Below are 23100 nucleotides of genomic sequence, written 5' to 3' on the forward strand. Positions count from 1 at the left end.
GTCCTAACCCTAGTCCGATTGAGAGGGAGGCGCTGAAGCGACGGGAAGCCGCCACTAGCGCCACCGCGAGCCCGTCGCCCCTGCACCACGCTGCCACCGTCACCACGACGCGTCTACACCGCCCGTCGCTGCCTGTGCGCTGCCTCCATCGATGAACAAGGTCGTGTCGAAGTCGTGGACGGCAATAACAGTGAAAGGTATGTCTCACAATATAGAAAACCCGCCGATCTACTCCTAGACGTCCTAAAGAATCTAACAATGGTATCAAGAGCCTTCTCTAGAGAGTAGATCGACATGGGAAAAAGGATTTGTTCGCGAATCGAAAGAAACAGAAACAAAAGAAAGCAATTCGATCTTGAATCGATGTTGAAAGAAGAAAAGAAAAGACCCGTACCCTAAACCTACTGAAGAAAAGGACTGGCGGGATCCAGATGGTACTCGCGCCGCCGGTCACCACCGCCGGCGGTCGCTCGACGCCGTGCGGAAAAGACGAACAGAGGCGCCGGCACATTGCTCTGTGCCACCCAAACGCGAAAGACGAGCCGAGCCGCCGCCGCCACTGAGTTGCCAACGCTCGGATCGAAGGGCGCCCTAGCGAGGCCGCTCGACGGCGGCGTGCTCACCCTCGGGCGAGCGCGCATGCCGGCGAGAAGCCGCACGGGGGCCACCATCCCTTCCGGAACCCACAGGCGTGGCCGAGCAAGCCAAGCCGAGTTGAGGCGCTCTGCTGCGGCCAGAGGCCACCGCTCCTCCGCTTGTCTGCGTGCGGCGGCTGTGAGCAAGCAGAGAGAAAGAAGGAAGAGAAGGACCAGGCTTGCGCGCGGCCATGGCAAGGCCATGGCGCGGCGGCCCGAGGCCGCCGGCGGTGCCGCCGGCAATCGAGCCGAGAAAGAAGGGGAACGATGCTAGGGCTTGAGGACCCGGTCGCTGGGTGCAATTTATTCCAGGCGAAACTCGCGGAGCACCGTCCGATTCGAATCGACGGTGCAGATCGTGTCGAGCATAGCAGGCCGCCTGGAGGCCAAAGCAGCCCGTGCGCCGGGTGAGCTGCCGAGTTGGGCCAAGGCCCAAGCGCAGCGTGTTGGGCCGAGCTGGGCCGCGCGCGGGGCGCTGCCGGGCTGGCTGTGCGCGAAGCGCTCCCACGGGCCCGCAGGCAAATTCTGAGGCTGGGCCTCAAACACAGTAAAAAGCAAAGTTTCTCTAATTTCAGAAGCACTTCTTTATAGAATCTTGTATAGTCTTTTATCTCTATTCAAATTTGAACCAACGAGATAATTTGTCTTAGAGAATAATAAAGTTTAAAGTGTTTTTGCTTCTGAAATTGAGTAACCTTTCATGTTTCCGCTGCAAAGTAAAAGTTTCATCCTCTATTTAAATTGGAACCAACGGAAAAATTTAAATAGAGTAGTAGAAAGATAATAATCTAAAGTTAAATTATGGTATTGTTATTTTTTGACCAACGTTGATAATAGCAATACTATAATTTTATTATGAGTTTAAATTCAAGGTTAATCTCTAACAAATTTTGCATCAATATGATCAATTTTTCAGAGAACAGAGAAAGATAAAGGGTTGCTTCTGAAAAGAAAGAAAAATTTTCCGCTGCAATAAAGAAAGAAAGGCTAAGATGAGTTTTTCCCTGTGAGAAAAAGTAAAAGCCAAATTTAAAGTTTAAGTTTCAGAAAGATTTGTGCTGTTTTAAGTCAAAGAAAGGTTGTTTTGGCACCATTTTGCCATTGTAAGTGTCAAGTTGAGCATTAGTTTACTCTTAAAAGAAAAGAAATTTAAATTTTATTATGATGTTGTCATTTTCTGACCAAAGTTGATGATGGCAATATTATAATTTCTTATTCTTGTCATGTGTTCTATTTCTGCCCAACGGTAATATAGAATTGAAAGTAAAGGAAAGTTGTATATTTTAATTTTGACCAACGTTAAATTAAAACATACAATTCTTCCCAAGTAGAGAGAATTTAACAAACAAAAGTTGATTTCGATCAACATTACAGATAAAGTTTTAAGGTTACTCAACTGTATAGTTGAGGTTGAGGTTAAGAAAGAAAAGTGCTTGTTCCATTCTGATTTTTAGTTGATGTGGAAAAGATATGCAACTTATTCGGAAAGGTTTTTGGTTTTTCTCTCGCTAAAGTTTTTGTAATATAGAGATTTGTTAAATTTTCTGATTAAATTAGAACCAACAGAAAGATTTAATCAGAAAATAAAGTATATATGCATGTTTTAGTCATTGTGACCAAAGTTTCTTCGTCCTTCAACAACAGTAAAGATAATGGTTGAAATGAGTTTGATGCATGTTCAATTTGACCAACGTTGAATTAAACATGTGTTACCAAGGCATTTAAAGTCTATTACCGCAAGTCGGAAAATTTTTGACACTTGTACCATTCATATCCTGCATGACAGGTAAAGTTTTTGTGATGACTCACGTGCGACATGAGTATCACATAAAAGTGAAGAAATCTAGGGGAGCTTTTAAAGTTATCCCAACAATTCTCATGCACTACTATAGTGGCATGTTGGATAGTGACTTGAAAAGAATCGAAGGACAAAAAGAAAGTTGTATGCGAACCAAGATTGCAAGCATGACTTGCAAAAGTATAGCAAAATGAAGAACTTGATGAGTTCTTGAAAGTGCAACAAATCAAGAACTCTAAGGAGCTCTTGAAAAGGAACGAGGAAATGGCACTCTCATTATTTTGTATGACTTGGTCATATGAATAAAGTTCTAGTAATGAAATGCTCCTCATTCACAAGTGTTAAAAATAGTTTCGAAATTATGGCAGCAAAGTTTGTGCCATATTTCGAGGGGGAGAAAGATTAGAGAGACAAGAAAGATTAAAATTTAGAGAGAATTTCCCCGCAAAGTTAAATGCGATGTATTTTTAAAAGCAAAGATGATCTATTAAAGTGAATATGACCGACCGAAAAGGGAGTACAACGGTCATAATATTAATACCCCAACAATAAAGTAAGTGAAATTTCTGGAGTTTTTAGCTCCAAATAGGGAGAAAATATAGTTAAGCCTCAAATGAACCGAAAAAGAAAAGGTGGTGCTTGAAGCACCCTACGATGCTTGTAAAAACTGAACCGAGGCTTGTAAAGAACAAACCCAAACAAAAATTTGAAGATATTCCATCTTTGCAATAGATGGGATAATCTGGGGGAGTAAAGTATGTCAAGAACTAAGCCTTGAAGAGAAATGAGACTGTATGTTCACTCCTATGATTCAAGCACTGAAATTGTCTCAACATATGTTTTCACGTGGTATGAATGTCATAAATTGAGTTGTCTCATTCATCGACGTGGCGAGAAGCAATGGAAGATATAATGAGACCTAAAAGTTCCAAATTTATTTTGGAACATGGAATAAGATTCTAATGGTGCCAAGACAGTAGGCTATAATGGGTCTACAAGATTGAAACGTGACTCCGGAGGGAACATGAAAAGTCGCTAAGCACGACTTATGGCAAAAAGTTTTGCGCAAATAAAAGAATAAGTTATAATGAGACATTTTATTCAGTCTAATGAATGGATTCTTTTAGAATCATAATGCAATTGATGGCATACTGTTTTTAGAATTGCATCAGATGGATGTTGGAGCAATATCTCCCGATGGAGATTTGCTCAAGAAAGTATATACATGACATAACCAAATGGTTCTTTTTGTTGTGGAAAGAAAAGAACATCAGAATAATGAAATCAGATCACTGAATAGTGATATCTAAAATTTTATGAGAGTAAAGAAAGTTTTGGGTTTTAAGTAAAACTCAAGATGACAAATTGCAAATATGCAAAGTTTAAAGATGGGAAATTTTTTTCCCCGCAAAGTTCAAAGAAGGTTATTATGACCTCTAGTTTTGATAAGAATAATCTCGGTGAAGAGCCATTCACTCTAGGAATGGAAATTCACCGGGATAAAAAAGGGGGTATCAGGACTATCGCAGAAAGCATATTAAGAAAAGAGTTATAAAGATATATAGTATGCATACGAGTAAGCCTACGCCTGTCCTATTGTCAAGGGTAATAGTTTTGTAATTTTCAGAATTCCGGGAACCATTATATGATCGATCAAAAGAAAAAGGTTCTATGTGCTTCAGCTGTTGGAAGCAAAATTAGTGCTCAAAAGAATTTATCCTGACATAGTGCAAGTATCCGGGACATTTTGGTAGAAGTCCAGTACAGCAATAGATCACTGGAATGGAGTTATAGAATATTTTGCAATTTTGCAAAATATTGTTAGCCTCATGCTAAGTAAGAAAGGAACATGTACTCTCAAAAGGATGTGAGTAAAAGGAATTAAGTTTTGGCGAGATGTTTAGTGAAGCCCACAATAGTAGCTAACACTCGCGCTTGGAGTTTTGTTGTGGAAAAGCTCCAAAGCAAAATAGTTGTGATTCGTGGGTTGTGTACCCAAAGTTTAGCATGATATGAGGCTACAGGTCAGGCAAAATGGTTAAGAAAACTATTACCCGGAATTGATAATGGTAAACAACAGTAATATACCATTCGAATGTTTTCACTCCTATGGTAACATGTTAAGTGTGCTGCCAAACACATTGACAATGGCTTATATGTTGCAAAGGAGAAAATCCAGAATCATATAAAATCATGGAGCACCAAAGTATCAAACAAGTGTTTGCGGATCCGCTTACCAAAAGGCCTACCGCCCAAGTCGACATGGGTTTTACGGGAGGCCTATGATTTCTGGATTATTAAAGGGCCCAAAGAAAGGTTAAGGTCTTGTTTTAATACAGAAAGGTGCATTGTGACTGTTAATCTAATGGTAAGTGATAACTGTCATGACGAAGCACGCCCTACGTGCCAATATGCAATGAGATGAGGACCGAAAGTAAAGCAAGTAAAGAAAAGTAAAGAGTTAAGTTCAAGTTGAGAAGTTTAAAAGTGTAAGGTGAGATCAAGGGGGAGAATGTTAGTATTGATCTCCACCAGTTGGCCCAACGTCGAACTGGGCCCTTGACTCGCGTCCTGATCGGGGACGCCCAGCCCAATAGATGGCTGGTGGGCCCTCATCGCGCAGTGCCATATATAGAGGAGGTGGGGACTGCGGCACAGGTCACGAGGTTCGTCGCCGCCACAGTGTCCCACCGTCCTAACCCTAGTCCGATTGAGAGGGAGGCGCTGAAGCGACGGGAAGCCGCCACTAGCGCCACCGCGAGCCCGTTGCCCCTGCACCACGCCGGCACCGCCACCACGACGTGTCTACACCGCCCGTCGCTGCCTGTGCGCTGCCTCCATCGATGAACAAGGTCGTGTCGAAGTCGTGGACAGCAATAACAGTGAAAGGTATGTATCACAGTATAGAAAACCCGCCGATCTACTCCTAGACGTCCTAAAGAATCTAGGGAACACCGCTAAGAGCATCTCCATGAGAATCTGTAAAATGAGTTGGGTAGGTAAAATTAGCAAATTTAGGATTAAATTTGCACCCAACAGTCTGTATAATCCTCCTCACGCTATCTCATTCGCTAATCCGAACTCCCCGCACGGCATATACAGAACGGTGCCTGCTCAGCATCCCTCTCCCATCCTTTCCGCTAGTGCCGGCCCCACCTCCATCCTGCTTCGGCGCCGGCACCTCACCCCCGGCGGCGACCTCACCCGCAGGATCCACCTCACCCCATCCGGCGGAGCTCGCGCCTGTGCCAGCAGCGGCGGAGCTGCTCGCGCCCGGCGGAGCTCGCGCCCACGGAGCACAGCTGCTCACGCGGGGCGGAGCTTGCATGCACGGCGTCGTGCCCGAGCGGCGGAGCTGCTCACGCTCGACGGAGCGGCGGAGCTCGCGCCCGGGGTGCCGGAGCGTCTCGAGGCCGGCGGAGCTCGCACGACGGCGGAGCGGCACGCGTGAGGAAGCTGCTCGCGCCTGGAAGCGCGCCATTGGCGAGCCCTGGAAGCGCGCCATTCGCGGGCTGCCACTGGATCTTGGCGGCGGCAATGGTGGCCGGCGACCGGTTTCTTCGATTCATGGCGAGGGAGGGTGGATTTCCAACGGCTCGGTTTGGTGCTCGGCTCCGTTCGGTGGTGGAACGAGGAAGAAGAAAGGTTGCTAGAGGTTTTGAATATAGAGTGTTAAGATTTAAGAGCAACTCCAAGAGTTTATGTAAATAAATTTACTTAGGTAAAAAAATGGAAAACCTACAAAAACTGAATCCAACAGCATATTGTAAACATCCCTATTAGCTATTTCACTATGCATTCCCCATCTCCCGGAAGGCAAAAAAAAAAAAAAACATAGCCGGCTCCGTTCGGCATCCGCCTGGCACGTCGCCCCTCGGCCCGAGCTGCAAGCTCCTCTCCGACGTCTCCCCAAGCTCCGACGTTGGCAGCGACGGTCGATCGAATCGGCGGTGGTGGCGGCCGAAGGCGACCGATTCGGCGGCGGCGGCCGATTCGAGGCCGCGCAGCTCCTCCCAGCGAGGACCTCTGGCGGGGTCGACCTCCCATGGCTGGCGAGGTCGAGCAACGCTCCCTGGCCGACAGGTCGAGCTCTGCTCCCTTGCTGGGCGTCTCGCGGCGGCAGTGGCGTAGGTGGACGGCAGCGGGGCGCGGCGGCACGGACCGTAGCGGGCCAAGGAGTCCACGACGGGAGATATTACTAGTCTGTTGGATTCTCGTCCATGGAAAAGCTATACAGATAGCTAAATAACTAGCTAAATAGGAATTTAGCTACTGTAATTTGAAGAAGCTCTAGGAGATGCTCTAATACTGTCGCTGCAGGAAATGGCCGACTACAAAACTACTCGATTGCTCGTTTGTTGTGCGCTTGATCGGATATGGTCTAGCATTCAAAGACTCGAGGATTTAGACTGGTTCAGGTCGAATGTGCCCTACATCCAATATGGGGGGTGGTGTTCTTACTCTATTGCTCTCGAGCCCGGGTGCTCAAAGTACTGAGGGGAGCTTAAAAATAGTATCCAGTAGTGTCGAACCTCTAGGAGTCCAACCCTTTCCTACACCCTTCTATAGTCCAAGGTGGGGCCCCCATTTACATTTGTCTAGCGTTGTGTCTTGGCTCCGTCTGGGAGTTCTTCGTCTTTGTCAGTCGTCGAGGCCCACTCGATCAGTCGGGAGAGGGGAAGCTTGTGTCTGGTTAGTTTTCTTGTGCAACGGGTTGTCCAAGTCCTGTCCCGTCGTCGGCCAGTCGGGATGGCCTGGTTACTTGGATAGTCGCTCGGGGATCCACTCCGATCTTATCCGTCTGGGTCTACGCTCCTTATCCGCAGGGCTACTTCACGTCGTCATCGCGTAGCCTCTGCCCGTAGGACAGCACGCCCGGTGAGGGGCACCTTACCGAGGCCAGGCAGAGATGTTCGGTCACGCTCGCTGGCGTAATGGAGTGGTGCGCAGGGTGCGACCATCATTACGGCGCGGGGAGGCGACACTCGTTGATGCTCTCTCCCATTGCGTCGTGGGGCCCGCACGGGAGGCGCTGTCCCTCTGTCAGAGAGACCTGTAGCCTACATCTACGCCGCGTGATAAGGGGAGCGGGCGTCGTGGAGCCTATACGGGGGCCTGGCTTGACCGGCACGCCTGTCAGGCTAGGCGGCAATCTTGGAGCGCACGACCCGGGTCGTCCGGTACGGCTCTGACCCGAGGCGCTAGGTCGGGGAAACTCCACGTGTCCCGGGAGGTCGGGCTCCCGGCCGTGTCGGCTTACGAAGGAAGGCAGCCGCCCACGCAAGTTTGTGGTCCGCGCCGCGTCCAGCCCAGGAGACTCGTTGGGCCGTCCTTATGTGAGTCAGGCTCGTCAGGGGTCCCGGGTTCACACCCCTGTCAGAGGCCCCCGAGTGGCTCTGTGATTTTAATAATCACGGAGCCGCTGGACTCGGTTTGATGACCCCTGGCCGGGGCGTCCCATCTTCCTGTCCGTGTTCCCAGCTTTTGGAGGACGCCGGCGCTGGCGTGACGGGGTCGTGGCAGTCTTGATGGCCGGCTGGAGTGCGGGTACCATGGAATCTCGAGGCCCGTCATCGCGTCTTATCGCCGCGCCTCGGGCGCCTCGGCTTCCCCCCTGCTCGGGGGCGCTCCTCATTGGAGGGTCGTGCGGCGACTGTGCCCCGAGTGGCCCGGCGGTCGCTCGGCGAGCTGGCCCCGTCCCACCGGCATTCAAGAGGTGGGGGCGCAGCTAGGTGAGGACTTTTGGTGTGTCCCGTTTGACCGGTCCGTTGGGCGTCGTGGCCGTTCGTTTCCACGCTCGCCTATAAATAAGAGTGTTGTGGGTGCACGGTTCCACACAAGAAATGGAATCATGGAAATTTCTTTGGTAGTTTTCTTCCTCACACCCCATGCTTGCCCTCCAGATAAGAGCAGGCATGTCCTATGTCTCTGGTGCTAGAAGAATGCTTTTGCGAACGGCGGGGGATCTTCCTCAGGCATGAACTCGTCAACGAGTTCATCCCGTCTACTATCGACCGGCACCGAGGGGTTCGAGGGCTTGCTGCTGCAGTTTGGCAAGCCAGGCCACTGGTCTGCCGGCTCCCTTGCCAATCGGCGAGGGGGGCTCCCGGCTTCGTTGGTGCCCTCGTTGTACTCTCCTCAGCGTCGGCTTGGTGACCTGGTGGCGGTGGACCTATCCTGCCACGAGGGTCGCCCTTCTGCGTCCTTCTTGTTGGTGCCGCTCCCCCGAGATTTCGGGTGGGTGCATCACGTGTCGTTGACGCGGAGCCGCTGCCTCATCTTCAAGCTCCAACTGGAAGGCGGCACAACTTGGCACTATGCTTCGTGGCATCGGGGGACGGTCATGGGCTCCTCTCTCATCTGGCAGGGTGGTCTTGCAGTCAGGACGGGTCTCCGCGCCTCCGTTCGGAGGCGCGCGGTGTTCTGAGGGGCGACTGGAAGGCGTCGTGGCCGGGGCAAAGGAGATCATGTCCTGTCTTCCAGTGCCTGAGGAAGATACCCAGAAGCGGCACCGGCGAGGAGTCAGGGCTAACCTCAGCTCCATTAACTCCTCCTTGATGGCATCGTCTGCCTCTACCTCCGCCGGGGGCTTTTCGGCGCGGCTGATGCTAGAAGAAGGCTTGCGAGGTGCTACAAGAAGTCTTGCGACGTTCTTTGGCCATGTCCTCCAGCTTGCCAGGTAGCAGTCGTTGCCTTTGCCCTTTTTTGTTGCTCCCTTTGTGGGAGTAAATGGATTTGATCCATTGTGTCCGCTGTTTCCCCGAGTCGAGGACAGCTAGCTTTTGTTTGTTGTAATGGCTTTTGGCCGATAGTTTTAGGAAAATGATCAATGAAATAAAGCTTACCCTGGGGCGTTTCTGTTTGTTTGTTTTGTCGCACTGTCTTTTCATTTTCATGCCTCAATGATGAATGAACTCCACTACGATCCTTGGCGATCGGAGGAGGTGAACCCTGCCACTTGACCTAGATGGCCCCGAATGGTGGGTTCGGTGAGCTCAATAACGGGTGCGCCCATTTAAGGACAATCCGAGTGAAGTCCGACCCGCCGCGGACGGCAGGGTTGGTGGAGCCCCATTGGGAGCACTTCATTGCTCAACAGCCCGTATTCCAGTCAGATACCCGAGCCGTCAGCCAGCTCAGGGGGCCTAGTTGGCCTCCCCCCTGGAGGGGATTCTGTGCAACGCTAGAGGCCGGATCGGACAAGAAAATTTGAGACGACCCGACTGCTGCCGGGGCAGGTCGGGCTTGGGCCGCTTGGTCCTCGTCTCGGTTTTTCTTCCCTGGCTCTTTTAGTCAAGGCGGCACGGAGCCCTTAGCGGACTAGCCTTCGAACCTTGAAATCGAATCGTGCAGTTAAGATTCATTTGAGGCATGGAAACGGTTCGCCGTCTTTCCTGCAATTGGAAACGTATGGACGGCGAGGAATTTTAATTGAAATTATGGAGTACGCACCCGTAAGCCGATGCATCGCGCCGGTTGCCGCAGAGAGGTACGTGTGTGCCGGCTCGTGTCTCGAGGCATCGCTTTGTTCGGGAACCGTCGTGGAGTGATGATGCGAGTCTATTTAAGCCCCTGCTTCCTGTCATCTCGTCTCCATTGACGCTGTTGCCTGCCAGTTCGTGGAGAGAAAAAGAGAGGAGGAGAAGACAGGGCGCAGGGAGATAGAGAAAGGGGGGAGGTGCTAACCGCCTTCGTCGTCGTCGAGGTCTTCTCTGATGGCTGACGGCAAGCACCCCCGCGATGAGGAGTCTAGTGCTCCGCCGCGCGGCCTGCCGCGAGTGTGCATCGAGCTCTTCCGGGGAAGGTACTTTTCGACGCCACCCTCGTTCATCTGTCTCTGCAATTTGCCTTGTTATGTTCTTCTTAGTTCCCGCGTGGTGGTAGGGTGGCGTCGTCGGGTCCCGGCGAGTGGATCGCGGAGCGAGGCGACGTCGGGCAGTCGGGGGCCGCTGCCGCTTTCGGCTCCTCCTCGTCTGGCGAGCCTTCGGCGTGGGACAATGCCGGGGCGTCCGCTGCCACTGCCGGCGGCTCTGCTTCGTCCTTCATCGTGCCCCCGGCGCCAGTCGTCGCGGCGCCGTTGGCCCCCGCCGCTGTCGCGCCGGGTTCGCCCGCAGCATCCGCCACGTCTTCGGAGTCTGACCCTGCAGAGGTCCATCCAGACATACCAGTTCTGCAAAGGGAGTGCGACTTGGTGCGTGGCCGCTTCTCGGCCGCCTCGATCGAGATCGAGCGTTTGCGGGAGAGCCTGCGGGTGGTCGAGGTGGCTCACGACGCTGTCGAGGAGGAGGCGCGTGCGGCGAGGGATGCTGCCGCAGACGCCCAGGACCATGCCTTTGGTGAGTTCTGTTCTTGGTCGTGTCTTCCATCCCCTGTTTTTCCTGCATTTCACAATTTTTATCTGCTGTGCAGGAGGAGGAGTTGGACGCCGTTTGCCGCGAGGTGACGGACTTGCAGCGCCGCTTCGGCGAGTTGGAGGACCGGCGTGAGGCCCTGGAGGATGGCGTGCTTGCCGTCTTCCGTGTGGTGGGGCCGTGAGCGCCCATGCGGGTGGATCAGCTCCACGCCCTCCCCACGATCATTCGCTCGGCGGTGAGGTTGGGGATCCATCGCGGTGCCGCTGCCGCATTGGCCTCCGTCCAGCTTCGCACTGGGATGCACCTTGTGGGAGTCGACCCCGGCTTCCCAGAGACCTCTAGCGCGGCGGTCCGTCGGACGGCCATGCTGAACTTAGTTGGGTTCGAATGGGTCGTCGCGGCGGAGATGGTCGTCGACGACCTCCTGCAGCGTGGCGCGGACCTGGACCTGGATGGTTCATAGTGGCCTGGCGGGACGGAGGCGGAGCGCGGGGCCGGCCGGTGGCCATCTTTTCATTTTGTTTAAAAATGTCTGTAAATGCTGGCCCCCAAGCCGTTCGTGCGGCTTGGGTGAACATCCAGGGTGTTCGCCGTGTGCGGCGCCCTAATTATGTTTAGTGTCTTGTTTGCTTCTTATGCTCTTGCCCCGTTTTTTGTCTTGCGCGAGATTGTTTTTTCGAAAAAGTCCCACCGTTTGCTTTTCGACTTGCTTGCGGACGTTTTTGCGTATTGTGTTCCCTTCTTTCGGGACTGTGTGTTGATCGTAGGCTGCGATGTGTAGGCGGGAGCTGGCCCAGAGGTATCAATCGCCAGTTGCCATAGACCGTTACACGGATCTGATTGATAGGGTAATTCGGGAAAAGCGTTTGAGTAGGATGGAAAAAATGTGAACTGATAGAAAAAGTCGTGTGTTGTGTGGCAAGAGAAATCGGTGTGCGTGTGTTGCACAGCCCGTCCCAGTGAGGCCCCCGAGCGCATTGGCATGAGAATGCTCAGGTCAAGGGGCTGTAGAGGCGAAAAAAAGCAACAGAAAGTGGGATGGTCGAAGACCATGGTCTGGCCCCCCGAGCGCTCCAAGCCAAATGCGGTTGGGTCGGGGTGCTTGAAACCAGAGAATGTATGTGCTATGGAAAAAAATAAAGTGCAGGTGTCCGGCCCCTGAGTGTTTTCGAGCCGGGAGTGGCCGGGTCGGGTCGCCGGATAAGTCTACTGTGACATGCGGGGAGAGAGAAAATCGACAGGTGTCGGGCCCTCGAGTGCTCCAAGCTGAGAGTGGCCGGGTCGGGGCACTGGACTGAGCCGCCAGTGCTCTTACGGGAAAAAGCATCGTAACTGCTCTATGTTCCAAGAGTTGGTCAGAGTGTTACCGTCGGAGTCTTTTAGCCTGTAGGTGCCTGGCCATATGACCTCGGTGATGCTGTAGGGTCCTTCCCATGGCAGCGAGAGCTTGTGCTTATCCTTCGTCGACATGGCTCATCACAAGACCAGATCTCCGACCTGCAGCGTCCTCTCCCGTATGCGTCTCTCGTGGTACCTACGCAAAGCTTGTTGGTAACGGGCCGAGCGGTGTAACGTTGCTAACATCGCTTCCTCTAACAATTCCATGGCGTCCCTTTGTGCTTCAGCCGCCGTTTCTGGGTCAAACGCCTTGACTCTCGGGGCGCCGTAGTCCAGGTCGGAAGGGAGCACGGCCTCAGAGCCGTATGTCAGGAAGAAAGGTGTCAGCCCCGTCGACCGGTTAGGTGTGGTTCGCAAGCTCCAGAGCACTGCTGGCAGTTCTTCCACCCAACGACCCGCGGATTTTTTGAGCATGTAAAAAATTCGCGGTTTGAGTCCTTGGAGGATTAGGCCGTTAGCTCTGTCGACTTGCCCGTTTGTGCGTGGGTGTCCGACCGATGCCCAGTGGATCCGGATCCCATACCTTCCGCAAATTCTTGGAAGTGGTGGCCCGTGAAGTTGGTTCCGTTGTCGGTGATGATGGAATTGGGTACGTCGAACTTGTAGACGATGTCCAGAAAGAACTTGACGGCCTCCTTGGAATCGATTGTGGTGATCGGCTTTGCCTCTATCCATTTGGTGAACTTGTCGATTGCGACAAGTAGGTGGATGAACCCTCCTGGTGCCTTCTGCAGTGGCCCGACCATGTCTAAACCCCACACGGCAAATGACCATGTTATGGGAATGGTCTGAAGGGCTTGGGCTGGCAGGTGGTTTTGTTTTGCGTAAAACTGGTAGCCTTCGCATGCACGGACGATTTCCTCCGGGTTGCGCAGTGCCGTTGGCCAGTAGAATCCTTGTCGGAAAGCTTTTCCGACCAGGGAGCGTGGTGCAGCGTGGTGTCCACAGATCCCGGCGTGTATCTCAAGAAAAAGTTCCTTGCCCTGCTGTAAGGATCACCGGGGTGTCCGACCCAAGAGGGGGAGGGGGTGAATAGGGTCGCTAATCGCTTTTTAACCTAGGGCTCAATCTAATTGCATAAGATAAACCTAACACGTCCTACACATGCTAGTTATGAATAAGGTTTATCTATGCTACCCTCTACTTACCCCAAAAGACTTGCAACCTATAGCCAACCCTAATCAAACTAACAAGGAAAGTAAAGGTAAGCAAGAAAGAGTAAATGCGGAAACGTAATGCGGTAAGTAAAGCGGTAAGGGAGAGGATATGCAAACTCCCGTGAAGACACCAAGACACACGATTTAACGTGGTTCGGTTAGGACACCAAAGTCCCTCCCTACGTCCACGACCACTTGTCCAACACGAACAAGTGTGATGCCGAGTCTCTTCGCTTGATCACCGTCTTGCCACGCCTCCAAGGCTCCCGACAAGCAAAGGCTAAGTGACGCCAAGTCACAAAGACGAGGTCACCGCCACCGTCTATCTCGAAGCATCACCACGGCACCATCTTCACTATCTTGGAGCTTTAACACCAAGTAGGGGCCTCCTTCCCCGCACAAAGTGTCGTTGCCACTCCACACCAAGTCGGAGGGTCACACGACGAGTACACAAGGTGCTTGCCGCAGCAAGGCTTTCTCTCAAGATAGTTCTCTCAAGAACTAAGCCTAAACAAGCACTAAGCACTCTCACAAGTGTGCTTAAGCCTATATGATGTACAATGAAGCTCTATGGTGGTTGGAGATGATCTTTAGCTCTTGTATACTTCCTTGAACTCCAGCACATCCAAATGACCCAGCCTTGGGGGTATATATAGGCAGCATAAGCAAATATAGCCGTTGGAGAAAAGCTGCCAGAAAACTGCGTAATGCCGGTTAATCCGACGTACCCCAAAAGCCATCATCGGTTCAACCGGTGTATGTAAACTGCTAATTGAAAAACTAGTCGTTAGCAATCAACCGGTGTATCGCCGGTTTAACTGATGTAATCAACCGGTGTATGTAATATTAACGTCGGTTTAACCGGTGAGTGTAACTTCTTCACGTTCCTCCAAAAACCACCTCTCTGGACAACTGAACCGATGCAATTGACCGATGCATCGTCGGTTCAACCGGTGTAGGTATTTTATTCGGTCTTCATCTGCCAATGCACCGACGTATATAACTTCTGTAGCGTCGGTTCATCCGGTGTAAAACCCTAGCCCGCAGACCTTCTCTGTGATTGCACCGGTGAGTTCATTTTGCCCTACGTCGGTTTAACCGATGATAGCAAAATGCCTCAATTCTTGTCCCTTGGACCGAAGAGCTTGAACCTCACGCCGGAACCCCCGTAGGGGCGGCCCTTCGGGCCTTGCTACGCCTCTGCTCTCTTTGTCATCACTTGAACCTAAAAGCCTGAGAATTGTCATCTTAACAATCATATTAGTCCAAGTGTTGTGTGTGTCATCAATCGCCAAAACATTATATTGAAATATGGCATGAGAGGCCATTTTCGCTACACCTGTGCAATGGGGATGCACTTCATGAGAATGCCAGTTTCAGAGGGGCTGTGTTTGTAGAGCTCGTCGTCGATCACGGCGAATGTTTTGGCTCATCGGGCTATCCGGCGAGCTGCGTTGCGTTCCTCCGGGAGGACTTCGTGGAGGAGATAAGCCAGTAGGTCGTCTCTCCAATTTGTGCTGTCTGCCTAGCTTGGGTCGGGTTGGCCTGTAGCCAGGCAGAGTGGGCCTCCGAGTGCATGGTCGGGGGCTGGGTCGGAGGGAGCGTGCTCTGTTTTCTCTACATGCTCTATTTCCTCTGCCCGTCTCTTGTCTACGGTCGACGGTTTTTTTTCGTGCTGACGGCGAGGTCAAGTCGTTGATGAAAATACCACTGGGCGTCGGCTTGCGCTCGGCGGACATCTTTGCGAGAGCATCTGTGTCGGGATTTTGCTTCCGTAGGATGTGGTGGAGCTCCAGACCTCGCAATTTCCTTCTAGCTTGAAGACTTCCTGTCAGTATGCGTCCATGAAGGGGCTCTCGCAGTTGGAGTTCTTCATGACTTGGTCGATTACCAGCTTGGAGTCATCGTAGACGTATAGGCGGGTTGCCCCGATGTCGATGGCTATGCGGAGGCCGCTGATGAGCTCCTCATATTCGGCGACGTTGTTGGACGCGGGGAAATGGAAGTGGACCGCGTACTGGAACTTGCCTCCCTCTGGGGAGACCAGGATGACCCCGACCCCCGCGCCGGGTCCCATGACCGACCCATCGAAGTAGAGGGTCCAATACTGGTGAGAGATTTCTGGGTTCGGAGCCTGAACTTCCGTCCACTCGGTGATGAAGTCGGCCAGGACCTGAGACTTTATCGCCGTGCGTGGTACGAACTTGACGTCGTAGCCGATTAGCTAGACCGCCCATTTGGAAATCCGCCCCATGGTGTCGCGGTTGCGGACCACTTCACCGAGTGGAAATGAGGTGACGACCGACACCTCATGCTCGGTGAAGTAGTGTTGCAACTTTTTGGCCGCCATGATGACTGCATAGAGAAGTTTTTGTGTCTGTGGGTAGCGTGACTTGATGTCGGTCAGTACTTCGCTGACAAAATATACGGAACGCTGGACCTTGAGGGCGTGTCCCGGATCCTCCCTTTCTACTACCAGAGCAGCGCTGACCACATGGTTGGTGGCTGCCACTTAAAGCAGAAGGGGTTCACAAGGATCTAGTGCGACGAGCACCGAGGGAGAGGACAAGAGGTTCTTGAGGCGGTCGAGGGCCACCTGTGCCTCCTCCGTCCAGACAAAGGTGTCGGACTTCTTGAGGAGTTTGTACAGTGGCAGGCCTCGCTCTCCCAGTCGGGCAATGAACCGACTGAGCACCTGCTAGGCACTCGATTAACCTCTGGATGCCCTTAACGCCACGGATAGGGCCCGTGTTGGTGATGGCCGCGATTTTGTCGCGGTTGGCCTCGATGCCACGCTCAGACACTATGTACCCGAGGAGTTTGCCCTTAGGTACACCAAACGTGCATTTCTCGGGGTTCAATTTGATGTTGAACCTCTTGAGGTTTGCAAACGTGGCGCTCAGGGTGGCGACTAGGTCGTCCGCGCGCGGCGTCTTGACGACGATGTCGTCAACGTAGACCGCGACGATCGTCCGAGGCGGATCCGGCCGGTCGGGGTCGGTTGGCGGATTAATCTAGTCGGAAAAGCATGCTTGCATGCATCGCTGGTATGTTGATCCTACGTTCTTGAGTCCGAACGGCATTGACACGTAGCAGTATGAGCCGAACGACATGATGAAGGATGTCGCGAGCTGGTCGGATTCCTTCATCGCTATCTGGTGGTAGCCCAAGTAAGCCTAGAAAAGATAAGATCTCACATCCGGAAGTGGAGTCGATTATCTGATCTATTCTAGGCAAAGGAAAAGTGTCCTTGGGGCAAGCCTTGTTCAGGCTGGTGTAATCAACACACATCCTCCATTGACCAGTTTTCTTCTTTACAAGGACTGGATTAGAGAGCCAGTCGGAGTGGTAGACCTCTTTTATGAATCCAGCAGCTAACAATTTAGCTATTTCCTCCCCTATGGCCCTACACCTCTCGTCGTCGAAGCGGTGTAGTCGTTGCTGGACGGGCTTGGATCCTGGCAAAATGCAGAGCTCGTGCTCGGCGACCTCCCTTGGGATGCCCGGCATGTCAGACGGCTTTCATGCAAAAGTGTCCTTGTTGGCACGGAGGAAGTCGATGAGCGCGAGTTCCTATTTGGCCGACAGCTGGGAGCCGACCTGCACTGTCTTGGTTGGGTCGGTGTCGTCGACCTCAACCGACTTGGTTTCCTCGGTCGTGACGAAGGTCGGTGCCTAGCTAGGCTTGCTAGGGTCGGGACGGCACTTGGTGGTGGCGGCGCGAAGCTGGCCGAGCTCCGCCGAGTTCGCCGCGGTGGTGCCGAGGTCGAAATGCTCACGGCTGCTAGTGTAGTCCTGTTCGAAGGAGCCACTCACGGTGATGACTCCGTTTGGGCCCGGCAGCTTGAGCTTGAGGTAGGTGTAGTTGGGCACCGCCATGAACTTGGCATATACGGGACACCCGAGAATGGCGTGGTACGCCCCTTCCAATCCACCACCTCGAATTTGAGGGACTCGGTGCGGTAGTTGGCTCTGCTGCCTAACGTGACCGGCAAGTCGAGGTTGCCGACCGGGTACGCCTTCATGCCCGGCAGGATGCCGTAGAAGGGGAAGAGAGATGCCTGCAAGCAGGATCGCAGGATCCCCATGGCTTCTAGGGTGTTGATGTACAGGATGTTGAGGCTGCTGCCCCCGTCCATCAGCACCTTGGACAGGCGCATGTTGCTGACGACGGGGTCGACGACGAGAGGGTAGTTCCCGGGTCGAGGAATGCTAGTTGGGTGGCCATCTTGATCGAAGACGATGGGTGCGAACGCCCATTTCAGCTTTCTGGGGATGGTGCTTGCCGCGGCACATACCTCACGAAGCCGCACCTTCTGCTGTCGCCTGGAGCAGTCATCCTCCAGGCCGCTGATGATGACCAGGTACAGGTTCACCTCCGGGAACGATCCCTCCGCCGGCTTCTCCTTGTCCTGGTTGGCATCGGGCTGCTTGTCGCGGCTGTCTCCGTCAGACTTGGCTGTCCTACGAAGGAGGCGCTTCATCATGTCACAATCTTTGAACTTGTGATTCACTGGATAGCCGTGGTTGGTGCATGGATTCTCCAGGAGCTGGTTGAAGTGATCGTTTCTGGGAGGACGCTTATCTTGGCAGTCGGTCGCCGCGACCTCGCCGGCGGCGGGAGGCCGGTGATTCTTCTTGTTCCTCCTATCATCACGGCTTGAGGAAGGCCTGTCTGGGTTGTGTCGTTTCGCCTTCGCCGTGTGATGGTCCCGCTCGAAGACAGCCCCGACCGCCTCCTCGCCGGAGGCGTGGTTGGTGGCGATGTCCAAGAGCTCAAGCGTGGTGCGCGGCTTCTGGCACCCCAGTTCTTGGACCAGGGTTTTGCAGTGCGTCCCGCTGAGGAACGCGCTGATGACATCGGCGTCGATGACGCCGAGAAGCGAGTTGCACTGTTTGGAGAAGCGCCGGATGTAGTCGCGCAGGGACTCGCCGGGCTCTTGCTGGCAGTTCTTGAGGTCCCAAGAATTGCCAAGGCGCACGTATGTTCCCTAAAAGTTGCCGACGAACACCTTCTGGAGGTCTGCCCAGTCGCCAATGGAATCGGCTGGTAAGAACTCCAGCCAGGCGCAGACGTTCTTTCCCAAGCAGATTGGGAGATACTGGATGATGAAGCGATCGTCGTTTGCTCCTCCGGCCCGGCATGCGAGCTGGTAATCCTCCAGCCACACACGGGGTTCGTGTCCCCGGTATATTTTACGACGTTCGCCGGTGGCCGAAAGCATTGGGGGAAAGGCGCCCCACGGATCGCTTTGGAGAAGGCGCTCGGCCCGGCGGGGTCCGGGCCAGGACTCCGGTCGCGATCCACGTCGGGGTCGCAGGGGCGTCCCCCGCGCCGGAGCGGTGAGCGTTCCAGATTGGGTGCATATGCCCCCGCGTCTTCTGCTCGAGCGGCAGCGCGGTCGTCGTCAGCGTGGTGCCTCGCCTGCTGCCGGCCTTGGATCACGCTGCGCGCGTCATAGTTGGGGCCGACGCGGCCGTGGATTGGCGGCCTCGATGGGAGAGGAGCGGATGCCGGCGCCTTGAGTGGCGCGCCGCCCGCATTGGCCTGCTGCGCCGGTGGGGGAGCTGAGCTTCGGATGGTTCCCGCCCACGGTGACTCGCGCCACCAGCGGGGCACGAGGCAGCGGCCTGTCGGCGGTGCAGTGAGGAGCTCTCCGTCTATTGGACGGCGGCGAGTTCCACCAGGTTTCTTACCTGGCGGTGAAGATCCCTTTGGGCCGGATCCTCCGGCTCTGGCAGTGTCTGCAGGAGGATCACCGCCGCGGCGATGTTCTGGCCCACGCGAAACTCTTGTGGGAGTTGCATGCGGGCGTCGTTGATGATGTCGCGATTGACTCCGTGCGAGCGTTGCCGTGCGGAGCCTGCGGGATTTATCCCCTTAGACCCGGAGGGGGCCCGTGGAGGCTGGTCCACGGGTGGGGGCATGTGCTGCCGCCGAAGACGAAGATCCTCGCCGTGGGCCTGCGTGTTGGCGAGCACTCGCGCGCGGTGGTCCGAAGGGGTGCACGCCTGCTGAGACGGCACCACTTCCGGTGGCGGGTCGTTGTCGGTCATGGCGCATACGCGAGGCGGCGCGGAAGCCCCCTCCAGGTTGTTGTCTCCTGTGGCAGAACCGCCTAAATTATCCCGGCTCAAGTGCGTAAACCATCACCATAAAGGCAACATTAGCTTAAACGCACTTCAAACGGAACAATTTTTGGTCTGTCGGGTAACGTCCCGATACAACCACCGATTCTCGGATCGAACAAGCATACCCCGCACGAAGGCGAGTTCAGAGATATTACAACCACACTTTTACAACACAGGCATATTAAAGATTACAAACCAGTTCAAAAGATTATTACAAAAACCAACTTAAGTAAAACAGTTATTCAAGCCATGATTATAAGTTCAGAGTCTAAACAGCGGAAGATGAAACACGATCTCTACGACACGTCGCCAAAAGTATACCAAGCTAGCCCAAGCCGGGTATCACTCGTCATAGTCATTGCCGGCCGAAGACGTATCCCATTCTACGGACCAGCCAGGAGGCAACGAGCAAGGATAGGTCAAGCTAGCGACCTGATCCTCAAAAGTCATACCTGAAAAAGGGTTTTCAACAGCAAGGCTGAGTATTCTAATACTCAGCAAGACTTAACCGACAACGGGTATAAGTAGCCCACCTTAGCTAGATTATGCAAGGCATTGTAAGGCTCTGGTTTTCCTTTGCTGAAAAGCAATAAAGAGTAGGTCCTTACTTTCAAGTTTTAGCTGCAAGATTCTAGTTGATTAACCATTCTATGTAAGCATCTACTAACCATTCATGGTGAAACTTATAAGCAAACATCAAGATTAATAAGAATATTGTTGCTCTTATTACTCTATGTGGCAAAGAGATCAAGCAGTCTCATTTCATCGTGAGAGGCGGACGATTCTGAATCGAAATTCAACCTTGCAAGGGTAACCTAGCACACACGTCTGGAATACCGTCGGGTCATTCCCAAACAACCGTTAACCTTTCTTTCCGGCTTGTGGATAGTGCCACTCTCCCCGACTACAGGGCTCCAAGGCCAAACCTTGTCCCTAGAAGTCGTAGTGTTGCGCAACATAAAATAAAACCTATCCCTACTGAGAGAGTGGGAGGTATATCCACTCCCCGGTCCAATCGGCTACTAGGCTTGCCGCGTACCATATTTACGGCATGTGACTAGTACTTTCAAAAACTTAACCAGCACTACCACACACCGCGACCTTAGCAAGTTTATCAACACAGACGGGGTATCACATAAGGTCATGATATCGAGCACAACCCCGTCCGTAGTCCTTATATTGATAACAGAAAGTAAACAGGAAATTCCTATAAAGCTCGCGAGTGACAGGCGATCACTCGACTTTTACCGTTCCTATAAGCTTAGCAATTACTCGAACTCAAGTCTAGTGTTCAGTACATTGGTTCCTAGGATCATGCATCTAGGTTTTCAATTCAACTCCTATGAACTGTAAATGCACAAGTAAAATAATACAGTAAATGAAATTAATTTGAAGTATAGGTTATGTCCGGGGCTTGCCTTCTCGGTAGTTGTTAACTATTTCAGCGCTAGGCTCTTCCGAACTTTGGTTCGGGGCTTCAGTTAGTTCCGCAGTGTTCACTTGAGCTTCGAGATCACCTCCGTCAGAATCCGGAATCAACTCGTACGTCCCGTCTGACAAAGTAGTCGTATCTATATGTAATGCAAGAACAACATTATAAACAAACATGGGCAATCGTTTATAGAGTAGTTAAATAACAAATTTAACTACACAAGGCATCATGATCAACAGCACAAAAGAAGTTAACTAACTTCATAAAATGAGTGGTGGTGATTTCCTATACAATTAAGTCATGGTTTGTAAATAAATCAACAACTCAAAGTAAAAAAAAGTAATAAAATCTACCAAAATTACACTAAACAGAACATGAACAAAGTAATCTACCCTACAAAAATCATATGAAGACATGTAACCATTTAATCACAATAAATCATTTATGCAGGCAACACCTAGCACAAGCTTGAATTATACAGACTAAAATATAGCAAAGTAAGAGCTCAAAAATTAACAGGAGATCTAAACAGGTAAGATCTATCTACTGTGAATTTTTCATGATTTTATCTACACCGAAATAATTCTGAGAAAATAAATAAAACAGACAAAAGATTAGCAAGATTTATATTTTAGCCCCTTATCTAGCCATGAACTAAGGCTCAAACTTCCTGGACAAGCTAACACACTCCAGAAGAACACTCAGGAATATTTTCATGATTTATTAAGAACAGAAACTATTTACCATGAATAAAGTCTATTAAACAAAGATTAAATCAAATAAATAGCTACAACAAAGAACTGATCATGAAATTTTTATAGTAAAGCTAGTGTAACAAGAGTAAACTACCACCAAAATTTCAAAGCAATACAAGCTTTCAAGCATCAGATAAGAAAAAGATTAAAGAACAAGTAGTTATACACCTAGTAACACAAAACAACATCTACAGCAAAAACTTGCAACTAAGGCCTAACATATTCTGGTTCTACTGCATAGAGATCTTCAAGAGGATTCCAAAACATCAAGATTTGCTATTTTACGAATTTTCTACGAATTGATCTAGAATTTCAAAGTTCACTGAAAAATATTACAAAGCAGTCCTTAGTGCACTATTCACATGAGTCTAGGTCTATTCAAATAACACCCTGAAGTTTTGTTTCTTCCACCCCGAGGTCCTTGGGCCGGGTCAGAGAGAGGGGGCGGCGGTTGACCGGCGATTTCCCGGCGAGGGGCTCACCGGCGGCGAGAGTGGAGGGGTGCGTGAGCTTCACGGGTGCAAGGCGCACCTCTGGGTGGCCTAGGGTCGCGGGGAGAGGCTCGGAAGCGGCGGCTCGGCGGAGCAGGGCGGGTTGGCAGCGGAGGCGAGCGACGGCGAGGGTGCTCCGGTGAGGATTGGGCGAGGGAAAACGGTCTGGGAGTTGCGCGAGGGTGAGGCGCGGCTAATGGTGGGGGATGTAGGGGTGGAGCGGGTCTGGGTTGGCGGCTCCGCGGTGGGGTGGAGCTCGCCGGGGTTCAAGCGGGGCGGCGGCGGCGTTCTGCGGCGTGGGAGCGAGGAGAGCGAAGAAGGGCGGTAGGAATTGGTCTCTGGGGTATTTGTAAGCCCAGGGCGCTCGCTAGAAGGGGACGGCGCGCTCTGCAGCGGCCGTTCCACGGCGGCGTCGCGGTGGCGGCCGTCGGGGAGATTCTGGGCGCGGCGGGGGTGCGTGGCGAGGGGTGGAGGCTCCAGCGCGAGGCAACAGGAGGGGGGGGAGCTCGCCGGCGACGCGTGGGAGCCAGCGCACGGCGAAGTAATGGCCGGGAAAGCCGGGAAGGCGCTCCACGGCGGCGCTGTCGGTGGCCGGCGGCGAGAAGCAGAACAGGGAGGGGGAGATGGTCATAAGGGCGATTTTGCAATTTCCAAAAGTTCCAGGGACTAAATTGTAAACCAGCGATAACTTTTAAACCAAAGCTCAAATGGAAAAGTGCCCAACATGAAAGTTGTTCAAAATTTCAAGATCTACAACTTTGATGTTGTGCAAAAATTTATTTGGCCAAAGCTTCAAGAGCTAAAATTAAAATTGTTGAAGGGATTTTGAATTCCAGGAAATTTGTCTTTTTCAACGTAAATTCACTACAAACATAGACTTACAAGCAAAATTGGTTGCCCTGCAATAAATGCACTGAAATTTTGCACAAACACCCTCCATAAAAGCTA

At 52.2% G+C, this 23100-nt stretch overlaps 1 protein-coding gene across 1 annotated transcript; it reads right to left on the reverse strand.

Annotated features, from left to right (window-relative positions):
• Positions 1-12263: 12263 nt before the first annotated feature.
• LOC120681131 lies at positions 12264-12931 on the reverse strand. Its single transcript, XM_039962666.1, has 2 exons — positions 12709-12931; positions 12264-12565 (listed from the first exon to the last, which is right to left on the reverse strand). The coding sequence occupies exons 1-2, from the start codon at positions 12929-12931 to the stop codon at positions 12264-12266; spliced, it is 525 nt and encodes a 174-aa protein (XP_039818600.1).
• Between the last annotated feature and the right edge of the window lie 10169 nt (positions 12932-23100).

The sequence above is a fragment of the Panicum virgatum genome, chromosome 7N (assembly GCF_016808335.1).
Source record: "Panicum virgatum strain AP13 chromosome 7N, P.virgatum_v5, whole genome shotgun sequence".
Lineage (NCBI taxonomy): Eukaryota > Viridiplantae > Streptophyta > Magnoliopsida > Poales > Poaceae > Panicum > Panicum virgatum.